The sequence below is a fragment of the Argiope bruennichi genome, chromosome X2, assembly GCF_947563725.1.
Source record: "Argiope bruennichi chromosome X2, qqArgBrue1.1, whole genome shotgun sequence".
Taxonomy (NCBI): domain Eukaryota; kingdom Metazoa; phylum Arthropoda; class Arachnida; order Araneae; family Araneidae; genus Argiope; species Argiope bruennichi.
In genome coordinates this window covers 112,445,146-112,466,742 of record NC_079163.1, presented here as the reverse complement: position 1 = coordinate 112,466,742, position 21,597 = coordinate 112,445,146, and the positions used below count along the sequence as shown (strand labels likewise).

Here is a 21,597-nt window from a genome sequence, read left to right as displayed (position 1 = left end):
AAATATCGGTTTTAAATCCTTTCCATAGCAAGTACTGTTCTTTGAAAATGCATCTATAGGTTCTGCTTAAATGTTTCCCCTTTTATTATGTATATATATTTTCTTTCCTGTTCTGATGTATCCTATATTTTAGCTATGTTTTTTACAATGCGAAATTTAAAAGGTTGCATATTTATTTTGCGCAAAATTTATGTTAATATTGAACAAGTAAATTGAGTTTCCATCTATAGATTGCTTATATAATAATGTTAAACTGATATATTTAAATTTATTTATATGCAAACTTGCGTGGAATTTTATTGGGAATAAATATTTTTGGAAAAATAGATCCATTAAGAATTTTTATTCCTTAAATTTCACTTGTTGTTTACTATTAATATTAAAAATAATTTAATTCTTATGAGTAATATACAAATAAAAGAAACTCGTCGAAATAGTTTGTCATTTTTACATTTGAAACTTATTTTCATTATCATAAGTTGCTCCTTTTATTATTGCTGACTTAGAAATTTAAGGTCTAGTAATAATTAATTACTCAATTTTACATGTATCGCATTCCTATATCTGTTATTATTAATAGTTTTTGTACGAAGCTATTTATTTCTATGTATAAAGAGATAAACAATAAAATTCTCATATAAAGTAAATTCAAATTTTCTGGGCAAGAATATTTATTTTCTTTTTCTTTAACTTTTTTGTACTTCGTTGTCTAGAAAGAAAATGTTAATATTTTTTAAAAATTAACTTTATGCTTTTTCTTATTGCACTTTCATCAGATTCTCAATACTGTTTTTAGCGCGATATAATATGATATAGACAAAGATTTTTTATTAGTAGTTAAAACGGATAAATTATTGCAATCTGGGTTTTTCTGATTTTGGAATTTTACACTTCCTTGCAATACCAAAATTGGAAAAGATTGGTGTTTTTCATAAAAGCGAAACTGGACCATCGGCGGTTTTTCCCATACATAGGAAGAACGCTTTGTATATTATGTGGTAATCTTTATGCATTGGAAGGGCTAAACAAAAATTAAAATCTTTTCAATTCGAATTCAGAACACATGTGAAAAGATAGTAAATTCTTTTTTAATAATAAAGCTTGTTTTAATATACCTCATGAAAATTCCCATTTTGATAATGTATTAGAGACGGAAAGTAATATATAATTATGAGACGAATATACATTTAATGCATGTTTTTTATTCGTTATAATTTTTTTGCATGGAAATCGTCATGATACATGGTCTTTCTACTTTTTAAAGTTTTAATGGTGAAAATCCTAAGAATGTGTTGAAATTAATTAAAAAGTATTGACGTTTAATCTGTGCAGTAAGATGTCAATCTGATTTTGCAGATATTTTGTATATATAGGCATAAACTTTGTTCCTTTTATATCGACTTCATATCGAAATGTTTGAATGCCATTTTTTGAGGACCATACCCCAACCTCGCGTCATCAGTTAAATTTTACATCCATCACCCCATTTGTTTAATATTTCTTTTGTTATCACTTAACAAATGCTGATTTTATATATTATGTTTAATATTCAGTCTTAGTTGTTCTCTCATTAAATCTAAACAATTATATTTAAAAATGAATTGATCAAAACTGAATGCATATAATTTCTTTTTATTCTACTGTAAAAATATTAATGTTGAGAAATTAGAAAATTTTACTTCTAATGAAGTCGCTCGCAATTTAAATAAATTGTAATAGCATTTTAATTTTGTCCATATCACTCGTTCTTTGCATCATTATAATTTAACATACATAATTTTGAATTAATAAAATTTATTATTTCGTAAAACTATTGTTTTTACTCTGTTTATTCTAATTTTTTCAGGACGTATGAAATTTTGTCACCATTGTTACTTATGATTATTTTTGTTTATCATTTGCAGAGTGTTCTCCAAGCTCTGACCAAAGGTCGTCTCGAGTGTGATATACCCGATGAAACAAGAAAAAAATTCGATCAGTGGTACCTCCAACAATTTTTTCAGCATTGTAGACAAGTTGCACTGTTGCAGCAACAGCATCAGCAACAACAACAACAGCAGCAGCAACAACAGCATCTTCATCATCACCATCCTCATCACCCGGCCATTGTGCAACCCGGTGAACCCATAACGGTTTCTGGAAGCCCACCACACAGCGGTCCTCAGGACCTGGTTTCTAGAGTCGCAATCGCTGGACCCCAGTCACAAGGTCGAACTCGCATTCGAACTTCTTTTGACCCAGAACTCGAACTACCGAAATTGCACCGTTGGTTCGCTGAGAACCAGCACCCATCCCGGTTGCAGATTCAGCAGTATGTGAGAGAACTGAACTCTTTGGAATCTCGAAGGGGTCGCAAACCTTTAGATGTGAACAATGTAGTTTACTGGTTTAAGAATGCGCGTGCAGCACATAAAAGGGCCGAACAGAAGTGTTGCTCTGAGAGCAACGGGGTTCGAAGCCCTTGTGGCGATGGTGGGGGCGAGAGCCGCTCTTTAGTGTCCGAACAGAGCAGTTGTCGACCCTCCACTGAAGGCGAAGGGGAGAGGTTTAGTGGTGGCGAAAGTCATTCTGAGTCCCAGGCTAATAGCTCTGATGATTCAGATAATGCTCATACACTGGACCTCTCCGTTCGTCGATGTCATAATTATACTCTTATGGGTGATCTAGACCATGGTGAACCTCAGGTTGAACTGAGGATCAAAGAAGAGCCAAGAGACTCCAGTAGTGAACATTCCATTGAATCTAGTGATAGCGGGGACGAGGAGGTTGATGTAATGGAAGACATGAACATGACAACCGACGAACCTGGAATCAGGGAAGATTATGGTGAGGCCATGCAGCAGAATGGAGGTGTATCTGGAAATGATAGTTTGGTATCTCAGGAAGGAGATGCTGATCGTCAGGGCTCTGGAAACTATCCCGGTCGCGTCTTAGGACGCCTCGAGGAACGAAGGAAAAGGAATCGAACCTTCATTGATCCTGTTTCTGAAGTTCCGAGACTAGAACAATGGTTTTCAGCTAATACCCATCCCTCTCATAGCCAGATAGTACGTTTCACGCAAGAGCTCAACAGCATGCAATACAGACAAAAATTCCCAAAACTCGAACCAAAAAACATACAATTCTGGTTCAAGAACAGAAGAGCCAAATGTAAACGACTCAATTTAGCTGCCAATTTGCAAAATATTAGCTGTACGGACAAAATGATATTGCCGGCTAATTAGACATAGCTGGAATTACTCATAACTTACATCTGGTGCTCTCATGATTATGTAACCTCAATCATATTCTAGCCTCTCTAGTAATGATGTCTGGAACTCAGACACTCGACATGATTCAAATGCATGGGTTACCAGAAATGTTTGCCAAAATGACAGGAATTAAATATTATTTTAGAGGGAAAAACAGAGTAAACACAACACCTCATGGCCAGTACATTTTTTCCCTTGGCCAGAGCTAACGTGATTTGAGAGCTTTCTATTTTAATTCACTTGCAATCCGAATAACCTATTAACCTCTCATGATTGTAAATATTTCAAAGCGTGAGTATTGTAGGTGATAATGTGTGCTTAGCACTCTTTGAGTTACATTTCAATTGTTATGGTTATATTATATGATTGAATTTTACGATTGCTGGTCTAGTTGGATCAACTTGCTAAAATATATAGTGAATAAGTACACTCTAAAATAAATAGAAGTAAACGGGGGAAAAAAGCGGTGATATTTTCGACTTTTGCTCATGCATGCTTAATATTTTTCAACGTTTTCGTCATTTATAACTTTTCTTAAAAGAACACGTAAAACGACTTCAAGGTTTTTTGCTCATTTAAACTTTAAAAAAAATGAAAAAAAGAAAAGAAAATATTTGGATGTTGTCTGATGGTTCCTTTACATAATTCAGTCATTTTTTAAAATTTTGTATAGCTCATTTTAATTGATAATCACTCTTAATACTCATTTATTGTACATTTATATGACAAAAGTGCTCTTTAGAAGCCGATTTATTTATGTATGTAAAAATTATATACATACGTTCGTGATGTTATTTATTATGTCTAATATATACTTTCTGACTTAAAGTTTTTTTATATATTGTTCTTGGATGTTGTTAAATGTATAGTAATGTTGATGCAAATGTTTTCCAATAGTTAAAAATTGTTAGTCGCTATGAATTTGAATCACTAATCCGGTTTTGACTTTAAAAGGCTTCTCAAATTAGTATAAAATCTTTCCCAAATGCTCTCAAAATACTCTAGTATTTGTTCTCTCCCAAATACTCTAAAAAAAAACAGCTAAATTCCTCCTGTAAACTTCTGCCGCATTCTTTTAAAAATTGGACGAACCATGAATGCTATGCTCTGATTCTGGGAATTTGTTTCTGAATAGTCTTCTAATTTTAAACTCTATAGTGCGGTAAAATCTTAACAAGGAAAGGGAAAATTTAGCAGTAAATTTTCTGACATAAAAATTATTAGAAATAAGATCTGAAAATAATTGTGCCCACATTTTAAAGGTCAGTGCAGATCAGAATTTTATTTTTTGTGTTCAAAATGACAAAGTTTAGAATTTATTTAGTTTCTCTTCTCTAATTTTTTAAGATTTATGTGACCAAGACTTAGGAAATATGAACAAATCGTATATTTAGTATTTGTTCTAGAAATTTTTATTGTATATCTTTGAAACTTAGTTAAAAGGTTTACTAATTTATAATTATTTAAATATTTATGCATTCGAAAAATTCTGAGTATTTTTAGTTCATTGAACAATTAAAATTAAGTATGAAATCTAATACAGTGAAATGCTAAATTGGAATTGCAATTTGATGTTCCAATGAAATTTTTTTTAAAATTTTAACCGAAAATAAGATTTATCACAGTCAGTTTTAATACTCCATTGGCGACTTTAATATTGGTTTGTCTTCATTTGTGTAGCTTAATTTTAAAATCGCTTATGAAATTATTAATAATTGATAGTAGTTTTGCTAAAGGCCCTTTATTGTTTTTAGAATTTTTCATGTTCATATCAGTCATTTTTAAAAGCAATCTTCACAGTTTATATTAACCCTTTCTATGGCCGTGGGAAGTATGCTTCCCACCAAATTTATCAAACTTTGCATGAAATTATGTAGGTTGGCATAAGTTCTGACAAATTTTTTTAGTAAGTCAGAAACTTAGATGCTTCTGTTCTTTATCTCAGACAAAATGATTTGTCTTGATTTGGTACTTAATTATTAACTAACTAAATTAATTAATCAAATGAAATTTATCTAATAAGCTAAATGAATCCCTTTTCTTATTCTAATTTCCAGCCTAAAAATATTTTAACATAATATGACTAAAAAAATGGTCCTTTAAAGGGTTAAATCTAAAGGATGTTTTAAAGTCATTAAATTACCAAAGACGATTGTACTACTCAGTTATATGTACAACAAGGCAATTGTCTGGAGGGGGAGGGAATGTTTATTCATTCTTTAACTGTGAATCTATCCGTGAAGATCGGTGAAAATTATAAACATTCATCTTCTCTCTAAATTATTTCTAAGATTGCATCATTTCTTTCTATGTGTATATTTTTTAATACTTGAACAGAATTAAACTGTGGTAGATAACCATCATTAAGACAAAAAGAACTTTTTTTTTGTCCCAAAATCATTTTTTCAAAATCTATCGGAGGTTAGAAATAATATAATGAATTATGAAATCAAATACTCTCATATTCCATTTTTTTAATATATAAATATTGAATAAGCTGACTTTGAAGAGCGTCATCATATTTACATAAATAATACAAGCAAAAATAGCAATGTAAAAAGAAAGAGAAAAAAAGGCAAAATTTTTAGATCACTTAACGCGATAAACGCTTTATTCATTTCCAATAGTCACTTATTCATGCATTTGGATACTATTAACGCATTACAGGAGTTAAACGTCAAATAATTCACCAAGGATCACACGATAGATTCAGTAAAAATGCTAAATTAAAAACGCCAAAAGTTATTCCGTAATTATTGTACGTCAGTACCATGCGAGACGTTCTCTGACATGACAAGTTTATTAGCCAGTATGCGAGAAAGATTGGAGGAGACTACTCCCGCTGGTTTACATGTTGTATTGTTTACTGCACTTGAAAATTATCTCGTAAATTTCTTTATAAATCATTATTTGCCGAATATTGAAAGGATCAAAGTACATCGATTGTATTATCACATCAAGCTGATTATGAAAAAGTGTTTTTATACGTTTTAATGAAAACTCATCTTCTGAGGATTGTTTGTTCATCAGGATTTTCAAAATGACTGTTGTGTTGCAGGTTATATAAACAATGAAAATGTAAGCTCAATTTTAAGACTGCATAGATTGTAGAGAATAGGCATCTTTCATTTCTACTCTTATCACTGTTGCAATCAACGATATTTGAGCTGCAATTCGTCCTGAAAGAGTTTTCTAATATCACCCAATATCTGCGATATAACATTAGTCGTTTATATTATCCCTTGCTTTTTTCAATTAACTCATTTTTTTCAGTGGACCTCTACCCCTTTAACTGTTTTACTTTTTTTTTTTTTTCGTTATCTCGTTAGATGACACCATCTAATCTTAATGAATCAGTTAAAAACCCATAGAATACTTGAGATGGATTGTGGATTATGTATGATTTTTGTATCAAACTATAGTGTGTTTGAATTATTTAATGCCAGCGTGCAAGATCTGAGATATGATAATTCGATGCCCATTTCACTCACGACGATTGAGGAGTTAAATGATTGCTCGCCAAAAGAATTTTTTGCATATATATTCAAAAACGAATAAAAGCCAACGCGCGCTAGTCATACATACATTAGAATTATGTACAGCTAAGGGCCAAGAACAGAAAAGATGCTTAAATGTTTCTTTTTTGCTTAATTTTTGTCTTTCAATATGATCCAATTCTAATAAAAAATATTTAATGAATTCTATTCGTATTAAAGATGTTTGAGGTGTCTATTCTCCCTAGACGTTAAAGTTGAAGCATTTACTGATTGCTTTTCCCTTCCAGAACAAATAGCAAGCAAAATGTTAACAAAACGAAAGTTAATAATTAATGGCGTTATTTAATCTTATGTTTTCAAAAGTTTTGTAATGTCTGCCACTTTGTATTTTTATTTCATGTTAAATGTGTTTTTTTTTTTTCAGTTGTAATCCCAGATACGAAGGCTATTTCGTGTTTTATTAACTATTGTAAATGAATGGTGGATTGTTTAATTTTTATATGTTACAAGCGGAACTCTCCTTCTAATTTAAGAATTCCCAAACAGAAAATTAAATCAAAAGAGGAATGTGCAATATTGGTAACATTTAATCAAAAATTCAGTAGAAGAGAGTTGCGTATAATAAATAATATGTTTGTTCATCATATAGCACTGTTATCTTTAAAAAGGGTATCGACATTCCTTTAATTTACTAATGATCGTTTTTGATAAATTGAAAACTTTGATCCTTATACATAAATTTAATAAATCCACAGAAAAATTTTAAGTGCTCCCCTAGCCTCCTGTTGTATATATTTATATATTACCGTTAAAGTTTGAAAGCTGTTAATTTGCAGATTGCTTAGCTAATCTGCAGATTAACTGATTTGCTCCGTTAAAGTGAGGAATCAAGAATTTTCCGTATCGTTAAAGTGCTAAAGTTTCTCCCTTTCCCTATTCCTTCCCCCTTCACCCCCCCCCACTTTTAGTTCGCAGAGAAAATATTAGCAGTTTCTAATGCAAAGCTCCAAATATCGATGAAGGTGTCACTGTGGTAATTAACTCTGCTGTTCGGTTCTGATCTATAAGACCCAAAATAAAATTAATACGCTCTTAAAAAAATATAGTATACAGGGTTATTTCCATGAAACTTTTTGACATTTTAGGTAAATAATATAAATATGTACTCCAAAATAGATTTATGTTTATTTCTATTTCGAAGGAAGATTTTTCAATTTAGACCTAATGTATCGTTCGTGTCAATACATCTCAATGCCCAAAAATCGTTTATTTTAACTCATACATGTTCACTTCTTTTATTTGGAATAATTCAAAAGAAAAGAATAACAATAGTTTCTCTAATTTATCCGTTTTCGAAACCTGTTTCATTGACGTATGTGTTTGGTCACATGACAAGAGAGCGCATGCAAGGTAGAAAAAAAAAATTGATGATTGGCAGCGGGCCAAACTATTTGCTCTTATTACAATATTTCTTTATTACTGCTGTATTTTACTTTCTGATATACTGTAACTGAGTTGTGAATGTGGGAGAAAAAATGGCGAATCGCATAAATTTGTGTCACGCTGATATAGCTAAACTACTAGAAGCTTCTAACAGCTTAGAAGAAGTATTAGAGTATGAAAACAAGGGCCAAAGCCAAAATAAAATCAGGGAATGCGAGTAGTATGTAATCTTACTTATGGGTATTCGGGGCAAAATTTTACATGTGATAATTTTTTCACATCTTACAACTTAGGACAACTTCTTCTAAAACGGAAAATGACTGTGCTTGGCACCATTAGAAAAAATAAATCGGAGCTTCCAGAAAAAATGCAAAAAAAAAAAAAAAAAAAAAAAAAAAAAACCTCATAATTTTATTTTGCAGAAGACACAACAGTTGTAAACTGCATCCCAAGAAAGAACAAGAATGTTATTCTTATGAGCACTTTGCATCATGACAAAGAAGTTAGCAGCAGATCTGACAGAATAGAAGAAGTATTAGAGTATGGAAATCATACAGGTGATGAAATTGAGAGTGAAAGTTCTGACAACGATTTTGATACCGATATTCAACAAATGAATTATAAAGAGTATTCAGTCCAAGAATCGGGAAATAAAGTGGAAGCTGGAACCGCTCCCACATTCTTCTCAATCAACAACTGCTAATATTATAAAAACTACATCAGGAGTCACAAGATATGCAGCGGCAAGGAGAACAGACGTAGAAAGTGTATTTGATGTAGTATTCAATTCTACACTTGAAAATGAAATCATAAAAATGATTGATATTGAAAGAAAAAAAGTTGAAATATTTTGAAGATCAAACTTTTCGAGCATTTATTGGATTGTTATTGTTAGCTGGTGTTTATAAATCATATGGAGAATCAACAAAAATTTATGGGATAAAGAAACGGGCAGAAATATGGTTCGTGCGACAATGCCCTCGAAGCATTTTGCACCATATCGAGAGTTATTCGTTTTGATAAATCCACTCGTCAAGAAGAAATTTGGATAAATTAGCTGCAGTGAGAGATATCTGGGGAAAGTGGATAGAAATTCTACCAAAATTATATAATCCGAATGAAAATATTACTGTAGATGAACAATTAGTAGGATTTCGTGGCCGATGCCCTTTCAAATAGTATGTACCAAGTAAGCCATCAAAATATGGACTTTATGTGACAATAAAACTTCTTATGTACTGAAAACGCAAATTTGCACTGGAAAACAACAAGGGTCAAAGCCAGAGAAAAGTTAGGGAATGCGAGTAGTATGTAATCTTACTTATGTGTATTCGGGGCAAAATGTTACATGTGATAATTTTTTCACATCTTACAACTTAGGACAACTTCTTCTGAAACGGAAGATGACTATGCTTGGCACCATTAGGAAAAAATAAATCGGAGCTTCCTGAAAAAATGCCCCCCCCCTCAAAAAAAAACTTATTATATTATTTTGCAGAAGACACAGTTGTAAACTCCTTCGCAAGAAAGACCAAGAATGTTATTGTTATGAGCGCTTTGCATCATGACAAAGAAGTTAGCAGCAGATCTGATAAAAAAAACCAAAAAATATTCGGGGCAAAATGTTACATGTGATAATTTTTTCACATCTTACAACTTAGGACAACTTCTTCTGAAACGGAAGATGACTATGCTTGGCACCATTAGGAAAAAATAAATCGGAGCTTCCTGAAAAAATGCCCCCCCCCTCAAAAAAAAACTTATTATATTATTTTGCAGAAGACACAGTTGTAAACTCCTTCGCAAGAAAGACCAAGAATGTTATTGTTATGAGCGCTTTGCATCATGACAAAGAAGTTAGCAGCAGATCTGATAAAAAAAACCAAAAAAAAAAAAAACCATTACGATCTTAGATTATAATTCAACTAAAGGGACTGTGGATACTCTTGATCAACTTTTAAATACATATACTTGTAAAAGAAAAACAAACCCATGGTAGTATTCTTTAACATACTTGATACTTCTTCGTACAATGAATTTATTCTGTGGACTTCAATGCATAGTGAATGAAACGAAAACAAATTGACTAAACGAATGCTATTTTTGTAAGAACTAGGAAAATCACTCGCTTATGTTATTATTGTTTAAACCATTTCTTAACCTCTCATTTATTGCAAGAAAGATTAGTTTACTGAACCGGGTTATATTGATCCGAACGCTACAAACGTGAAATAAATACGAACAGAACAGCAGGGTTAAAGTACCCGACGCAGACAGAGCAAAAACTGATGCCCACTCGATTTTAGCTGCGGCTCTTCGTAAAACAGAGGATGGGGTTTATAAACTTGGTTCTAAAACGTGTATTTTAGAACAGTTGAATGCGATATTTGAATTCAGTGTTCGCCAAGAGAGATATTTAACAAAAGAAGATGTCCTTGTTGTAGAAATGCCATTACATCAAACAGCAATAAAGCAATCCTTTGGTACCGCGCGGGGTTTCAAAAATGCGACTGCAAATCTTAATGTACCAAGAATAGATGCGATTGTCGCAAAAACCAGTTGCTATTCAATTCAAAGTGTCACCAGTCTTTAGATTGCACTAATACGTAAGCATAATTTTATCATATGTTTCGCAAATTCATTTCTTTAATTGTAATAATATATTAAACCTTTTGATTCTTTATATTATAGTTTTTCAATTCATTGAGTGATGATCGATTCTATCAACTAATTTGTGTTTAGCTTTATCAAAATCGAAAAGATATTGGAAAAGAAATAAACAATATTTAATTTGAGCCTACAGAAACGTTGCTGTTGTTCTAGCAAAGATCTTATTTTCAATTTAACGAGTGTCTGGTAGGTAATGTGCAGATTTTCTAGGTATATCGAGAAATGAAACAATTTTCCGCACTTGAACGGATCACCCTAGTTAATGTGCATATTGGGTAGCTAATCTGAAGATTAACTGATTTCTGTACTTTAGCGGTAACATATACATTTCTTAAAATGCAATGTTTTTGCATTCTTAATTATGCAAACGAAATGAAAAGATGATCAGTTAGAGGACTGCAACTTCTGAGATTTTCCCCCCATCCTGACCAATAATGGTAAGTCTAGTCGTGTTTGGACCAGATGTGTCAAAATTTCTGTATTAGAATTTTCAAATGTATTTTAGTATGAATTAAATACTTTAACTTGATTTAACCTTCTAATGTTGTGGTGCAATGTACTTCTATATCATTATGTATTTAAAAAGCATTTCACTTTATAAGAGAACCATCATACATCATCATATCCATTTGATTTCATTTATTTGTAAAAGCCAAGGTTTAATGTAATTAGCTCACGTGAAAACCATAACGAATTAATGAAACAAATGAATGAAAAACTCAACTTTGCGCTTGTTCTGCTTTATGTTTACAGTACATTCCTAATTCGGTAGTCCTGTCCTGTTAAAAGAGAATATGTATTTATAAAAGTTGTAGGTTTTAACATCTGGATGATTTTTCTGTGTTATATATCATTTTTAAACTCCAAATTTCACATGACCGTAGACAATTTTCAAGATACCTCAAATTGTGACAAAAGAATGGCTTTGCAAGAGAACAGAACTCTGTATAATGAGAGTGGAAAATAGCTTTGTCTTTCTTTGTATAATGTGTGCTAGATAAAAAGAACTATAACATTCATTTACATAGCTTTACTTTGTCTTTTGAAATGTTTAATTGGAATTTCTATAATATCCGGAAATGATCTTAAGCTTTAGTACATATGTTATGTTTATTTCAAAATTGTTTCTTTATGATCGATACTCATTTGTTTTTGTTGATATATGTTGTAGAGATTTTCTATTTGCTGATGATCATCCGTCTGTTGTGAAGTAGATAAAGTATTTTTACTTCTGTTTTTGCTATTTATGTTTTTCTTCTGAAACTCTTCACTACTGATAATACTTATCTAGATTTTTGCAGCATAATTCATAGATACGAATTTATTTATTCGATTTTGGAAAAGTTACAATTATAAATTACTATATGATCAACCGAAAGGGTACTGTTTGATATACTGCCAAATACATTGATTTAACATTTCTTTAATGTCAAAATTCATTGTTTTCGGTTGATCATGTTACATTACATAAGTGTCACATTCAATTGATAAATTAACAACAGTGTGTATTTATTAGACTTGGACAAAGAGGTTGCCAATGATACTTTTATTTTGAATCCTACTTATACCGTTATCTTAAATGAGGAGCTACTATGATTTCTAAGTAGTATAAAACTTTAATTTTAAAAAATTTACATTTTGTTTTAATGTGTCGAATTGCGAATTGTAACTTTTTCCCTAAATTTAGTTAATGCGAAGTACTGAAAATTCAATTTCTTTCAAATTTTAGAATACTTGTAGAACTGTTACTAAATATATATATAATATTACTTTAAAGAAGGGGTAGGGGGAATAATATTTTTAACATAAAAGTAAGCTAAGTTGATTAATATTTGTCTGCAGTTAAATTATAAAACAATCTTTTCTGGAGATATTTTAAATTGGTTTTTGAAGACATTTTGATGTTATTTTCTCAATTTTTTTAAATTGAAAATTGCACAAGATTAACTATTTTGAACTTTTATTTGCTTAGAATGTTCTGTCCAACGCGTAATAGCGCTACCTTTATTATTCTCTCTTTAAATTGCATTAGTTTATTAAATATACTCCTCAGCCTTACCTATCATTTTGACTGTAAAAATTCATCTATGAGAAAAATCACATTTTTTGCCAATTTTTTTTACCAACAAAAATTCTCTTATTATATTGCAATTTGTAAAGTCTGATATAGTCATAGTTAGAAACGACTGAAAACATGAATTCCCTTATTAGATAACTCTCAGCAGTTTGCATATCTTGGAAGTAAAGAAATCGATAGGGCTGTGCATTTTCTCTAAATAATACCTGCTGTTATTTCGAAAATATGAAATCCAAAATGCTCTTTACTACTGTAAAATTTTGCTAAATTCCCTTTAATAGAAAGCATTACGAAGTTACAAGAAAAATGTTCTGTTTTGCATGCAATTTTGACTATTTTGTTAACTTTTTTTTTTTTTTTTTTTGCATTACTGATTGGTAATATTTTTTAATGTGGTTTCCTTTAATTAAGTAAGCGGCTAAATATTTTATGAATTCTTAAATTTAACTTCTTAAAAGAATGAGAGCGACAAAATCAGTTCTAAAAATTGTTGAAAGCTGTTCCAATTACCGAAGTGTTAACAAGCATTTATGAAATAATTCCGAAAGATGAAAGTATTTAGTTTCTGTTCGTTTCAGGTTCAATAAAAATACTTTTCAAATTTTTTTTTTTTTTTTTTTTGGGGGGGGGGGAATTTGACCAATTAGTACTGAACAAATTTTATGAATCTGAAGATACGATTTCGAGGTATCTGTGTTTAATGATGAGAATTCAAATTTTACAGAACATTTCTCTTAAGCATTTCAATATAATGTTAGAAATCCTAGGCGATTCTTTCATGTGAAATATATATATTTAATGTTAAAATATCTTCAATAGCAAATTCAAAATATAAAAAAGATAAAAATATTTTTTGAAGAATTTGAATACACTTTTAATGCTATAAATTCTTGACAGAGACGGTAACGAACGAATTCGTAATTATAAGAATATATAGGTTTGTGTCTCAATTCTTTTAGTACGTGCTGTCATCTAGTGGCTGTTAGTTGAAAATACAGTAGTTACTCATGTTTGTTTTTGTTCTCACTGTTACACATTTTTAGTGTTATATTAAAAGCAGAAATGTATAGTTTAGGATAGCTTTAAAAAGTTTATTTTTTATTTTTTTGAGAATCTAATTTGTTTTTAGAATCAAGTCATATAAATGTGTAATATTTTGCCACCTCATTTCATCCCTTCAATTTACTCAACATTTTGATAAAATAATTAAAATTATATTTCGGAATTTGGCTATACGGATAAATAGTATGAAAAGTTTTAAAAATACTTCAAAATAGAAATTCGGTTGCAAAACTAAGCATAACCACCTACAAAAAAAATTTTGAATTCGTGGCGCCATCTATATGTTGAAACTGAAAATAATTGTAATTTGTTTATATGTATTTCAATACAATTCTTATAAAGTGGATATTTGCATTTCTAATTTTTTCTTTAAATATCTTGACAATTTTTTGTATATATAAGCCACTATTTATGAATTATGCTCAGAAAAGCATTTTGGTAGCTTTGTGGTTCTAGATATCTTGAATTAATTATGAATGTTTTTAAAGTATTAATCAGTCGCACAAAATGGGTAAAGAAATCCATCTGTTGTTTATGTTATATGTAATAATTGTATTTTCGGATAGTATATTCTATAAACCATAAAGTAGCATTTTTCAGAAAATCGCAGTATAAATTTATATATTGCACAAATGTATAGAAAAATGAATTTGGAATCAAATAATTATTCAGCTAAATAATAATATTTGGTTGAAGTCAGTGCTGAAAAAAAATTTCTTACCTAACAATATTACAGAGATACAGTTGAATTTATGAAAATTCAAAGGCTTCTTGAATATATGAGTAGCTTTATGTGTACGTATCAAGAAGCATCCATGTTATCACGTTCTTCGTAGGTGGGATATCTTAGTGAACAATCAATATATAATTGTATGTATAAAACCTATGTATAATACTCATAGGAAAGCTGAAGGTATGTAGCCCCACCAAAATATTCAGAATTCAATTTACGTGACTATTATAAAATTATTTATTGCCTGAGGCATAATGAATTTATTGATTCTAGTCTACTTCCTGTTACGCAATTAACTCACTGCGGTTGCAATCAGCATGCACCATTTATTGTTATGGAACTCATGTTTTCTATTGTAAATGATAGTTTCCCGGTAATATAAATATTGCCTCTCGTAGTGAAGTTGTAATATGTTTATTTTATTGTTATGTATTGACTGTTTTAATCTGTCATTTACCCAACACTGTTGATGTAAAAACAGAAATCTAGTTCATATTGTCGACTGCAATTTGTTTCATACTTTTTGAAATGAAGCAGATTCATTCTAACTGTAAAAGAATTACACTGTCTTGCATTTCTGTTCCTTCAAGAAATACCTTTACATTTGTTTAGACATTTCCTAATAGATAATTTGATGTAGAGAAATCTTTGACTAATTTGTTTATGAAATGTTAGGTTTATGTATGAACAGTGTTCCCCATAACATAAAATAAAGAATTGTTGTTCTTGTGATTTCTCTGAATTTCTTACTTAACTGATATTTATTTTATAAACACATATCAAAGGAATCACGGCATCGAAAACCATACCGATTATGCTGATCATTACGTGCTGCCATCTAGTGGCTGTTTTCATATTTGATTTTATTTTTTAAAAACCTTTTTATACGAAGTTTACATGTCGAGTTTAAGTCACTCTGACCTTGAATTTAAGGCGTGGATTAAAAAGAGTTGTTATGGTGAAAATTCGAATATTTTAATCGCTAAGAAGAAGCAAATAATGACAAAATGTCCTATCTAATAGTTTTCAGATTTATTTCGTCCACTAAGAAAGTTCAGATTCTATTCTGGCGTAACATTCTTTTGTTGGGTATAATGGAATAATTTACTCCGAAGTTACTGAGAAAAAACAGAAAATTATCAGTTAATTTCTAATTAATTAAATATTTAACTTATTTTTCACTTTGAGAAGTCAACAGTAATCTTTCGTTTATCTTAAATCAAATTGGGTTGAACTCGGCTCATTTGTTTCGGAGGAGATGTGGAACATACATATATAATCGCGATTATTTTTATTTATTTGAAGATAAACGAGGTATAGAAATAAACTGAATATTTAATTTTTTATGCAAGAACTTTTATTGTGCATAAACTTTTGATATGCATGCAGCATAGTCAGTTAAAATGTGATCTCAAATGGTGTAGAAACTTGAAACTGTCTGCTAAAGCAATAACTTTTTTTTTTCACAAAAAGATCCATTTTAAATTCTGAATATGCTACTAGCATGAAATACTCGTTTTTGAAATATAAACTGTTTATTAGTACTAACACATTAATGAAAGTTCAAAAACGTAACTTTAATTATTAAATTTATTTAATTATTAATTTAAACATAACTTTTAATTATTTAAAATATTCTTTATAATTCTTATTATTGTTTTAAATACAGTTTAAATAACAGAGAACAGATTGTTTTCGGTTCATGTAAGCATGTCAGAAATAATTGCCTTTCAAAAAGCGTCGTACGAATGGTAACATGCTGTTTTAAACTAATAAAAATTATTTAGTGCATAACTCCATATTTGTGCATCTATAGAGATTATATTCTGGTTTCGAATGTTCGTAGTAGCGAGCGGTATATTAGAAATCCTTTTGATCTATGGCATAAAGTTTTTCCTCGAGAAATACAGGATGTCCGGGCTAAAAGTATCAAAATAAATTATGTCTAATGGAGTCAAATCTTGAGACCTTGGCAGCAAGGCAATTGTGCCCCCTCTTCCAATTCTACTTCCAGGAAATTTCATATTCAAAAACGCGTTAATATCTCAGTGTTAATGTAGAAGAGCCCAATCGTGTAGCAACAGAAAACTCGGTGGAATTTATAAAACAGCAAAATTTTCCAGCATATCAAGATCAACGCATCCCAAAATTATGCGCTTTACGAAGAAAAAGGAGCATGTTTTTGGCCCTCATGTAAATTGCTGGCTAGACTACTGTATTCATATGTAGCTGAACATTCTAAACTACGAACATCTCGAAGTGTGAGGGGGGCACTCTATGGAGGGCTATTATATTCTAAGGGGTAGTTCCGTAATGCAAAAGCCATACTTTTTGGATACTTTTAGCCTTACCACCCAATATGAAATACTCAAATATCGAAACTTTTTAATATATATCATAGACATCAAAAAGAAGTTTGCTGGTATTAGACAAAAACTGCAATCAAACAAATAAAATCAATTTACGTAAAATAAAAGAGAAAAGTATGCTGTTTCTCCTAACTTCTTGCATTCGGATAATAATTAATGATATAGCTATTTACCTAACTATAAAAACATAAAATATCTTGTAGATTAATATATAGTTTTGGAATCTTCAAAATAGACCACTTTTAAAATTTTTGAATAGTTTAAAATCTCTTTCATTTGAAGGTTTTCTGTCAAATTTCTTATTTTTTTTATTGAAAATCGTATGCATAGTAATTTCAGAAAAATCAAGGATGTAATTATAAAATGTTAGTATATGTCATATTCAGAAGGTAAACGCAATGATAATAAATTCGACAAAGATAAGGAAAGGAATTCAATAAACTAAGAGAAAATTTAAAAATTCCAAGTTTCAACAATTACCTTCAAAGTCGCTAGCTAAATGATAAGCACTTTCAAATTGGTTTGATAAAAATGTCTACCGTAATCCAAAATGCTGCATTAACTTAAAACCAGTATCGGCATTTTCAGATTTTACTATCAGACAATAACCATTAACTATTTCGATTTATTCATATTATAATTATTGAAAACTAATTCAAAATTTAGGAATGCTACATAAATTAGAAACAGAAGCCCGGATAGCGGTCCTTATCAATAAGATCTAACAAAAAAAAAGCACAGGAATTAACTGAAGAATGCAAAAACAAACCACATTGTAATGATTAAATGAACTCACTCTCTAAAAGCAATTTATCATATGAAAGTTATCATGCGCATAGGTATTATTCCACGAAAAAACTATTTCTATCTGAAATATTTTTGATATGAATCATGATCAAAAACTAGCACACGAAATCAATAGATTTTAGTCATACAATAAACAGAATTTCTGAAAAAAGAATTATTTGCAAAACATATTAATCCAAGCTTTAAGATAATTTAAGAACGCTGGATCTCTCGGGATTGCGACACCTGTACCCACCTTAGGGAAATGTGCCCTTGAGGGGAAGCGGAGTTAGTAAAGGAAATCAACTCTTCAACTATATCTACAAACATTTGGGGGGGGGCATGAGTAAAGAGAGGGGGGACCAGATTAATTTGATTTGTTCAACGAAGTAACGTCGCGTCAAGGAGGATTAATTGACGTTTAGAAATTATCCAAGAATAAAGATTAAAGACAATCTACATATCAAATTATAGGATTTATCTCAAAAGAAAATTATCATTAGAATTTCGATAATATAATCTTTTTCTGATTGATAAGCCGACGAAAGAAGCTAGTTAGTTTGGAATCGAATCTTTTAAAAGATGTATATATAATCATGGCACTGAACGAAACAATCAAAAATTCATCGTGAACATTTGAACATATATCTTGCCAATAAATAAAACCTCAAAGGGATATTTCTGGTGAAATGCCGGTGAAAAATAAAAGAATCCGCTCACTTTTCACAAGCTGGTTGAATTCCATCATTATTGCTAATTTGTAATGCAAAGCATTAACATTAAATGTATATTCTATCATTTAAGAAGCTAGCATTACAGTAAATACTAAAACATCTATTGGCAGGGAGAAGGAAATGAAATATAGCTAGCAATTTTTACAATAGATCCTTCAAAGTATACACCAAATATATTTCCTGTAAATTTATTGACCACTATTAAAATTATCGGTATTAAATCAAATTAGAAAATATTTATCCTTGTAATCGTTTAATTAGTTTTCATTTTAAAAAGAAAGCATGTCAACCACTCCAGAACATATATAATTTATCATTTGAATTTTTTTTATTAGTGAAAATGGATGTAGCTATGAAAAGTACTCTTCAAAAATACTAATTACAACTTGTAATGTGGCAAATAAATGTGTGGCACAGATACAAATTTGATTTAATTCTTTATTTAAAAAGTAGATAAATACATGAAAACAGTAAAAGAAATATTATAGATTAAAACTTTTGAGCTGAAATATAATGAACAACCTGAAAAGATATCTGAATAGCTAAGTTCTACAATGAAAAGAAAATGATTGATATCGCTAATTTCTAACACAGCCACAGTGTTTTTTACAGAAGCACTTTGAATATATTTATTTACATTGATTTAATCTTCAAAATCATAAATAGGAGAAATCAATAAATTTCTTTGGTCGAACTGTAACCTTAGAATAAATTTTAACAGAAGAATTAAATCAAATTTATAAGACATTTTTTTACAAAAGAATCTTTAATTATACGCGCTTCAGAAGGCGATGTGAGACATCAAGAATATATTAAATACATGGCTTGAAATAAACTTAGAATACTTAAAATTCTTATGATAAAAAAATTGTATCAAATTATTACCATAAGAATTTATCTTTCTATGTTCGAATTATAATCTTGCAATAAATTTTAACTGAAGTTTAAAACAAGTTTTTTTTAAAAAAATGAATCTTAAATTATAAGCGCTTTAAAAGACTGCGTGAGACATCAAGAATACATAGAATATATTTCTTGAATAAAGCTTAGAAAATAAAAGAAATTCTTATGATAACAACACTTTACCAAATTTTTATCATCAGAATTTTTCTTTTATCGTTTGAACTACAACTAGTACAGTAAATTTATATAGAACAATTAAGTCAAGTTTAAAATACGTTTACTTTTTACAATATTTTTGATTTCACGTGCTTCAGAAGGCGCTGTGAGACATCGAGAATACATTGAATACATTTTTTGAAATACACTTAGAAAACCAAGAATTCTTATGATAACAGTATTTCACCAAATTGCTTATTAACTTTCTAAAAATGTTCCAATAAATGACTGTACACATGAAAATCAAACACCGATATTTTGTAAATCCTTTCAGTTGCTCCTCTGGCGAAATTCTCTTCTAATTCACTTTAAAAAGTAATAATCTCCGTCTTATGTGTTTTTGCTATTATTTTATGCATTGAGGTCTTGCTGATCGTCCTTGCAGATATTATATGCCTGTACATATAAAGGAGTCTTGAGGTGGTAAAGTTCAGAGCTCGACATGCTTTGCAGAGCTCCGATCTATTTCTTTGGTTAGCTCTTCTGACAATGACGATGTAGCTTTCGAAAGCATTTCTATACAGATGTGACGGCATTCAGTCCTTCTTCTCGGATCTTTCTTAAGCGAATTTCTTCTTGGATATTGATATCTGGTCTGCAGAGATTCTTCATACGCTAAAAGGAAAGAAAAACAATTAAGCGATAAAAAAAAATATGAAAGGCGCGTTGTTATCGATTAGGGGTTTCGTGCCATAAAACACAACTAACCACCCATGCATTTGTCATCCATTGCTTTTCGTATAATCATATTGATTGTGTAATATTTGGACATTCAAATCATTTAGAAGTGGCAGTATGGCACAGAAGAGATAGTTACTCTTATAATATGTCATACAATACAATATGTCATATCTCTTATAATATGGCAATACACATGGAAAAGATCCAGAAGTGAGCAAACAAGATTCACAGTAACTGCTGGGAATAGTAAACAATATCGGAATATTTAACTTCAGCTCTACTAAGTGAAAGTAGCATAAGGAGTTTACTTTTTTCATGGAGGTCCATTTTTCAACTTCGATTCTGCGGTATTATAATGTCTTAGTGTATTTGCGTTGATTTAAAAAATGAGAACCTCTCTGTAATTTTGTTAATATCTCGCTTTTACCATTGATACAGCTACTTTTCTTCAATTATGATAATCATCATTCGTTTACTTTGCAACTTTCATTGCAAACAGAATTTGACATACAGGCTACTTTTAAATGAACTTGAAAATTAACACCTTCACAGCCGTGACCTAACGTTATGGTTACTTACAAGCTAGAGACAGATCTCGAAAATATATCATAAATACTGCCATTATTTTATGTTTAAGACTTGTGTGATTCATATCATCCTCAATAAAAATATACATTACACATCCATCCATCAAAATGTTAAAATATTTATCTTTTATCCAAAGTGTTATGCATGTAACGACATAATAAAATGCAGCCTACCAAATAAACACTTTGGAGTGTCTATTAAATATATTTAATGCACTGGTTTATTCAATGAGGGCTAAAAAGAAATTTCTCTTCAGATATTTGGGAACACAGTAAAATTTTCAGTTAAGTCAGGTTACTTTATATATGACTCACAAAATTTAATTCAATTTTTGGCTTTATCTTGATCAAATATTTCATTGAAAATTAATCTTGTCTCTTCTAAAATTTCGAAATTGATTTATAAGAAAATTGTAAGAATATCTATAATTACTATCTAACTTATTAATAAGCCTTGAGAATTCTATTATTTTAAGAATGAATTTACAGAACTTTTCAATTGTGGAAGTAGGCTCAAGAATACAATATAGCAGCGTAAAAAGAAAAGTAAAAATCCTTCGAGGAAAATTACGAATAACAATTTCGAAA

The 21,597-nt window shown here is 30.2% G+C and overlaps 2 protein-coding genes across 7 annotated transcripts in view; one reads left to right on the top strand and one right to left on the bottom strand.

Moving 5' to 3' along the window:
• The window catches only part of LOC129960913 (homeobox protein dve-1-like), a 175,084-nt gene extending 161,542 nt beyond the window's left edge, over nt 1-13,542 (top strand). For all 6 annotated transcript variants that reach the window (XM_056074642.1, XM_056074641.1, XM_056074640.1 and 3 more), the window contains one exon: nt 1,905-13,542. In XM_056074642.1, the coding sequence (XP_055930617.1) occupies nt 1,905-3,224 (1,320 nt within the window). In that variant the 3' untranslated portion in view covers nt 3,225-13,542. The remainder of the gene's footprint in view (nt 1-1,904) is intronic.
• A 5,500-nt stretch (nt 13,543-19,042) lies between these two features.
• LOC129960174 (sodium- and chloride-dependent GABA transporter 1-like) overlaps nt 19,043-21,597 on the bottom strand; it is a 111,585-nt gene continuing 109,030 nt past the window's right edge. The window contains exon 13 of the mRNA XM_056073380.1: nt 19,043-20,356. Within this exon, the coding sequence (XP_055929355.1) occupies nt 20,258-20,356 (99 nt within the window). The 3' untranslated portion in view covers nt 19,043-20,257. The remainder of the gene's footprint in view (nt 20,357-21,597) is intronic.